The following is a 6967-nucleotide window of genomic DNA, read 5'->3' as shown; positions in this document are numbered from 1 at the left end:
TGTAAAAAACACAATATCTGCAAAGCACAATAAAGCGAAGCGCAATGAAACGAGGTATGCCTGTATTTCTTTCCATCATACATTCACATGGTTGTGTTGGTGGAGGATTACTCACAAGTTTGGCCTTGATGCTAGTTGATTTTTTTCCCATTTCTTTTTGCATTAAAAGTAGCATTTAAATCTTGATATGAAAAGCCAGTGGAGAATGATATGAACTTTAGAAACAAAAGAAAACAGCATAAGCTAAATCTTGAGCCTAACCAATTTTAAACTTTGTCCCTTTCATTTCTGTTATTCAACCCATAATACTTCATGAAGAAAGTGACAGTAAGTAAAGTAGTCTATACCAGTTATCTAGAAAAGATTGACCAGCAGTAGGTAGCACTAAATTATAATTTCTCTTTTGGTGAGAGGACTTACTTTTAAATCAACATTAAGTGGATGGCCAGTTTTTCAAAGATGCTGAGTGGTAGCAGCCCCCATTGACCTGAATGGGATTTGCACATCCTCAGTAGGGCTGTGCAAAATTTCACTGGCTGTTTCGTTTTGACACTGTTTTGACTCATTTCGAGCTCGAAACATTGAAATCAAAATGAAACAAAAGGCTTCAAAACAGTCTCAAAACAAAAGGAAGGCAGTTGAAATGTTTCAAAAGTTTTGAAACATTTTAAGTTTTGAAGCTGGGCTTGCTTGCAGCTACAGAGAAACTAAGGAGAGGTGTTCTAGCTCTCCCCACACCCTGCAAGAGTCTTGTGTATTCAGCTGGTCAGCAATTTGGGACAACATACTGTCTATTACCATGTATTTATACAATGCCTCAGAATAGGGCCAATTCTTGATTAGCCTGTGAGTACTAATGCAAGAAACATGATTAATGACAATAATGAGTTGCAAAAGTGAATAGGCACTGCCAATAAGCTTAGGAAACAAAGGGAAGTATTTATGTGAGAGATGAGAATGTATGAAATAGGAAGTAAAAGAAGTTGGGATAGATGCAGGTAGAGAAAAGAAATTAAAAGTAGTGCACTGGAGTGGCTAATGGACTGAATTCTTTGACAAACTGAATGTCTTAGAGTAGAATCAGTATGTATATGACACATATGGTGATGCTATAGTACATGTATAATAATGTATAATGTATATGTCTGAAGCCTCAAAGGTGTGTGGAGTGTCTGGCCAACTAAACTCATATGGGAGAATAGTTTACCTCAAAATATTTCATAGATTTCATAGACATTAGGGCTGGAAGGGACCTTGGAAGATCATCGAGTCCAGCCCCCCGCCCAAAGGGCAGGAAGTCAGCTGAGGTCATAAGCTGATCATCATAAGCATCATAATTTCTGATAAGCAACATCATCAGTTAGCTTGATTCACAGCTCCTCCTGTTATGTAATATACAGTCAAAGGGGAACTCAAATGGGCAAGCTCAGTGAACTGTATTAGTGGTAGCAGTATTGAAGTACATTGCCTAATGTCTAATACCCATAATCACGACCAAAAATTATGAGACCTGTGTTCCCTCCCCCACGTTCTTCTGTCATCGACTCACTGGGTATATAATCTTTGCCTTTATTCCTCCATCCATAACATTGGGATAAATATGCTTGCCTACATTTCTGAAGTGCTTTGAGACCTGAGGCCTTGTCCACATAGAGAAGGAAAATAAAAACCAAAAACAATGTAACTAAGATAGATTTAAAAAAATAAAGATTTCATGTAAACCCTTGTGATGGCACATGGATATGGCTGAAAACTGGGTTACATTAGTTACATTTCCATTAATACCAAATCAAATTAAAATTATATTAACCATATTCAATGAGCTGTTCACAGTTTTAAGTTATAGTGTTAGTTAACCGGTGCAACTTTGTGTTTTGAATGTTTGTGTTTTTATTAGACTAATGGATGAAAGGTATTACATAAGTACTGACGGCTGTTGTTATTTTTCTTTATTTGTAGCCTGATTCTGATATTCTTGTTCATGTTGGATAGCACCTTGTTTTACAGCAGTCTCATTGAAATACATTCCTACAGGGGTAAGATGCTACTTGACAAGAATTGGGATATTCTAATTTTGGCTTCTCCTAAAACCATGATTATTAATGAGTCTATGGAATGAGAAAATATCCCATAGGATAGGTAGTGCAGAGATGGATCCCAAAAACTCACATTCCAGGCAGACAGTGGTTATAGTAAATACTGTCTAGAACATCATAAAAATGAAGTGGTGATTGTTCTAGTTGGAAACCTGAAAGATTTTGAGGGGGTTTTAAGATGGGGAGGACACTTGGCAAAAATTAGCTAAAGGCTCTTTCAAGGACTGTGGGCACTATGAAAGAGCTCCAAGTCAGGAGTTTGTGAAGAAAACAAAGAGAGTGCTGGAAAGAAAGCAGTCCTTTTCAAGGCAGGTTTGCTTTCTAAGGCCATGGGGAGAATTGTTCTTCACAGATTTTCAGGGGTCTAACTGTTTTGTAGCAATATTGGTAACAAGATAAAATTAGCAGAATGTGATATTACGGGCTCATAAGTTCGCTAAGATTGTAAGCAGCACAAATTAATGGTTCTAAAGCCATGTGAAGATGAAAAGCACAGTTGGAAGTACTCAGGTTTGTTACAATTTATTCTTCCCTGGCAATCCAGTTTGAAAAAAGCAAATCAGGTGTATTTTAGACTTATTTTAATTTTCTTGCACAAAACTTCTCTAATTAACAAAAATATCCTTTACAAATTCTAGTTAGCTTTGTTTCGTTGACGGTAATAATAACAGTGACTTTGCTAAAATTAGTTTTTCTTTACAGCAGGGAACTGGGAGAGGACAGAAGACAAGAAATGGAAAAAACTGTTATTACAGCCCTTACCAGCTTGAGTGTATTGTGATGGACTAGACCCTTGATAACATTGAGAGGGCTTTTAGAGAAAAAGTAAGGAAGTCTTTCATGTACCTGAACACTTTGATATATGGAAAAGATAAGCCAGAGGTTACAGAGAAGATCACATATAATTTTGATGTTGAATCTGTCAATTAATTAAACAAATATCATATTTACAAGAATATAAGATGGCCCTGATTATAAGATGATCCCCCCAATAATTAATTTGATATATGGAACATTTATAAATATGTATTAATTTTCCAGGTATAGAATCTAAGTATTGGAGGTTTGTCTCTCTCCCACTGCTGCAGCAGGGAATATAAATCTAGGAATGTCAAGTAGCCCCCTTGCATCCTGCTTTACCCCAGCATCTTCCCCCTAAAGCCTGTTCCCCCCCTCCTTACTGTCAGACCCTGCTCTCCTTGAGCACATGGAAGTGAAGATGAAATCTGAAAACACTGACCTTGAAATTAAATATAGTTGTAGTTATTTGTCTATAGAATCATAGAAAATTTGGGTTGGAAGAAACCTCAGGAGGTCATCTAGTTCAACCCCCTGCTCAAAGCAGGACCATCCCCAACTAGATCATCCTAGCCAAGGCTTTGTCTAGCCAGGTCTTAAACATCTCCAGTGATGGAGAGTCCACAACCTCTCTGGGTAACCTGTTCCAGTGTTTTACAACCCTCCTAGTGAAAAAACTCTTCTTAATATCTGCCTATAAACTTAGTTCATCTAGAATTGATGCATTTAATCTCTTCTGAACCTGTTGTAAGTTTTAGAACAGGTACTCCATAACAGCACTTTCAAGCAGCACTTTGGCACCTACTTACATATATGTAACAGGCGCTACTGGGAGGGCCGATTTTCCCTTGGCCCGCCTGCGTGTTTCTTGGCCAGCTGCCCACCTTCTCTACTGCCATGCCTTGTTGTTAATTAATTAATGATCTTAATTAGGTGGGAGGCTGCCCATTTTTCCACCCCGATGCCAGGGGGCACTATCTGTGGCTCTGTTCCTCCCCTACACCGCAGCCCAAGCCTCGCAGATGGTATTTCTAAATTCCACTTTATGTTGGGGTCTCAGCTGCTGTGGGCTTACTCCACTTCTCTCTAGCTAGGCCTGTCAGCCACAAAAAAACCCCCAAACCCAACTCACTAATTGGCACTTGACGCCAAGGCTCTAGCTCTCAAAACCCACTTGGGCTTCTGTGCCCTCTCTGGTGCGGGGGTCTGCTTACCCCGAATACTGTGCCCCCTCTGGCGCTGGGGTCTACTCACCCCTTAATACTGCACCTTCTCTGGCACCGGGGTCTGCTCATCCCAGAATACCATGCCCTCTCTGGCTCTGGGTCCTGCTCACCCCTGCATACTGCACCCTCTCTGGCGCTGGGGTCCCCATGCTGCAGTGGGCCCCCAAATGAGGCCTCCTCCTTCCCCAAATAGCCTCACCCAAACCACCGGTTTATTAACATAAAAATGATAATAAAAAAAAATAGGAGAGGCAACATGCCTGCTTATTTTAGGTGATCATGTCTCTGGCGTACAGCGAGGTGTACTCTCCTGGATGAGGCTGTGGCCACGGTACCATGGTCATCAGGCGCCCCCTTCTCTGCTGCCCCTCTGGTTTTCTCCACTCGTTGTTTATAGGGTTTTGGCCTTCCTCTTCCTGTCACCTCACTGGCTGACAGGCCTGGGCCTTAACACCTACCTGACTGGCCGGCTGTGACCAGAAAGTTTTAGATTTAAAGGGGCCACCCTGTCTCTTAGTAACAGGGTTAGGGTTCCCTGTTACAATATAATATGAACTATGCATGATATTAACCGGAAGCCAAAGGGCTCATGATTTACCATATGGTTCATTGGACTGGCCCCAGAAGAGTCAACAGCTTTTCCAGCCATGGTGATCCCACAGCTCAGCACTGCTCAGTATGTGTGTACTCCAGATACCCACCGCAAAGGATCTATATGCTAATTAGCTCCCGCACTCATGACTGGAACAGAAGTGGCACATGTTGGGAGGCTTATCCTAGAGGTTAAGATGAGAATACGCTTGGAAGAATGAGTCATGTTCTTGTCAAGAGGCAAGGCTTTTGGTGGATGATATCTTTTATTGGACCAATTACACGGTTGAGATAGATGAACTTTCAAATGCAATGCATTCTCCTTCAGGTGATCTGAAGAAGGTACTCTACATCCTTCTCCATTTGTGAGCTCTTCATTTGTGGTCCAGTAAAAGTTCTCTCTCACACAAATTCTTGCCTCTCACATATTCCGTGGACCAGCACAGCTACAACATTAATTCAACTTCTTAATAGGCTGATCTTCCCAAAAGAGTAGGGTGACAGGATACGGAAACTCCAACTGCTGCCGCCATATATGTACTTTACCAGTTTTGCCAGTGGTGTTCAAAGAGATCCTGGCCTCATACTTTCAGACTGTCCTTCTTCTCTACAAAGACTACAGCAAAAGGAAAGGGCTTAGATATTGCATTATTGTTGCATGTTATAGTATGAATTTAACTACAAGGATGCATAATTATGCTTCTTAGCCTTGAAATGACACGGGAACTCCTGTGAGCTGAGGATGAGGGCACACACAAAGTCTGATTCTGAGGTCAAAGTGGGACCTTCCCAGCATAATATGCTGAGGCTTGAATAGGGGTTGAATGCATGTCATCACTTCATAAGACCTGTCAATCCCTGGCTCTTTATTTGGGCTTCCTAAGGCCTATCATGTTGCAGTAATTGGGTTAGAAACACATGAGATAAAGGAGGAGCTGAACAACAAATTCTCCTATTCAACACAGGGCTAGCTGAACTTTTGTAAAAAAAAAAGAAAAAGCTAGCCTCCTATATTTTTATGAGTCTTACCAACATTTTCAATAAACCAGCTTTCATGCCATTTACGAGTTGCAGAAGCAAAAGTTTTTCTAACAGCCTATAAATAAAAAGAAAAAATAACTTAAAAAATGTGTAATATGTTTGTAGAACAGCTATATTAATTATTCTATTTCTTTTGATATTTTCTACAGCATTTATTGTGTTAATAACTCTTGTTAATAGAAAGGACCTTGATATGGGGTTGGCTTTACAAAAATATAAAGGAAAACATTTCAAGCAGGCTGATCGATTAAGTATTTTCAGCTCTCAATTTTGAGGTAGAGTTATTATAAGTGTTATGTTTCTCTGAGAAACTTGTCTGCCTTGTCACTTGAGTCTGTGTACTTGGGAATACTTTTTGTAGTTAGCTTATTAATTAAGCATGTGATAGGCAAAGCATTCCATGACAACTTATTTGATCAGCTTACAGACAAAGCATTTGAAAAGTTCATGTAAAAATACATTATTGTTTTAAAAATGTCATGGGCTTGATTTTTCAGAACAAAACACTATAAATGGTCTTACAGCTGCACTCAGCCTATCAGGACCTTGAAAAAGCCTTTAGAGCATTTGAAGTCAGTCAGAGTGGATTTGTGTCCTTGGATTACTTAAAGTCAATCATAAATGGTTTTATCTTTCCATTACCAAATTAAACTTTTCAAGAGCTAATGAGTAGGTAAGAATCACATTGTTTTCTTTAGGGACCTTTCTTAGCACTGCAGCCTCATAACCTTATTATTGTTTTTTGTGTGTCTGCTATCATTAATTCACCTCATTTACACCTGTGTTGCAGTGCATATGGAACAGTATATAAAAACCTGAGATAACTAGATAGAAAACCATGTTTTTGGAAGATAGGCACAATACAGTAGCCTATCCATTAAGGCAGCAGTAACTGATAACTGCCTTATATCTACTGGTTTCATAGTTTGTAGGCTCGGAAGGGACCTGAGCAGATCATCAAGTCTGACCCCCTGCCTTGGCAGAAAAAAGTACTGGGATCAAATGACCCCAGCAAGGTGTTCATCTAGCCTCCTCTTAAAGACCTCCAGGGTAGGAGCCAGCATCACTTCGCTTGGAAGTTGGTTCCAGATCCTAGCCGCCCTGACTGTGAAGTAGTGCCTCCTGATGTCTGGTCTGAATCTACTATCTGCCAGCTTGTGATCATTATTTCTTGTCACTCCTGGTAGTGCTCGGGGGAACAGGGATTCCCCCAAT

General features: G+C 40.2%; 1 protein-coding gene across 1 annotated transcript in view; it reads left to right on the top strand.

Moving 5' to 3' along the window:
• The window catches only part of EFCAB6 (EF-hand calcium binding domain 6), a 271537-nt gene that overhangs the window by 80015 nt on the left and 184555 nt on the right, over positions 1-6967 (top strand). The window contains 1 exon segment of the mRNA XM_019515844.1: positions 6277-6392. Coding sequence (XP_019371389.1) covers positions 6277-6392 — 116 coding nt within the window.

The sequence above is a fragment of the Gavialis gangeticus genome, unplaced genomic scaffold (genome assembly GCF_001723915.1).
Source record: "Gavialis gangeticus isolate Ggan-Ray unplaced genomic scaffold, GavGan_comp1, whole genome shotgun sequence".
Classification (NCBI taxonomy): Eukaryota; Metazoa; Chordata; order Crocodylia; family Gavialidae; genus Gavialis; species Gavialis gangeticus.
This window is presented reverse-complemented; position numbering and strand designations above follow the sequence as displayed.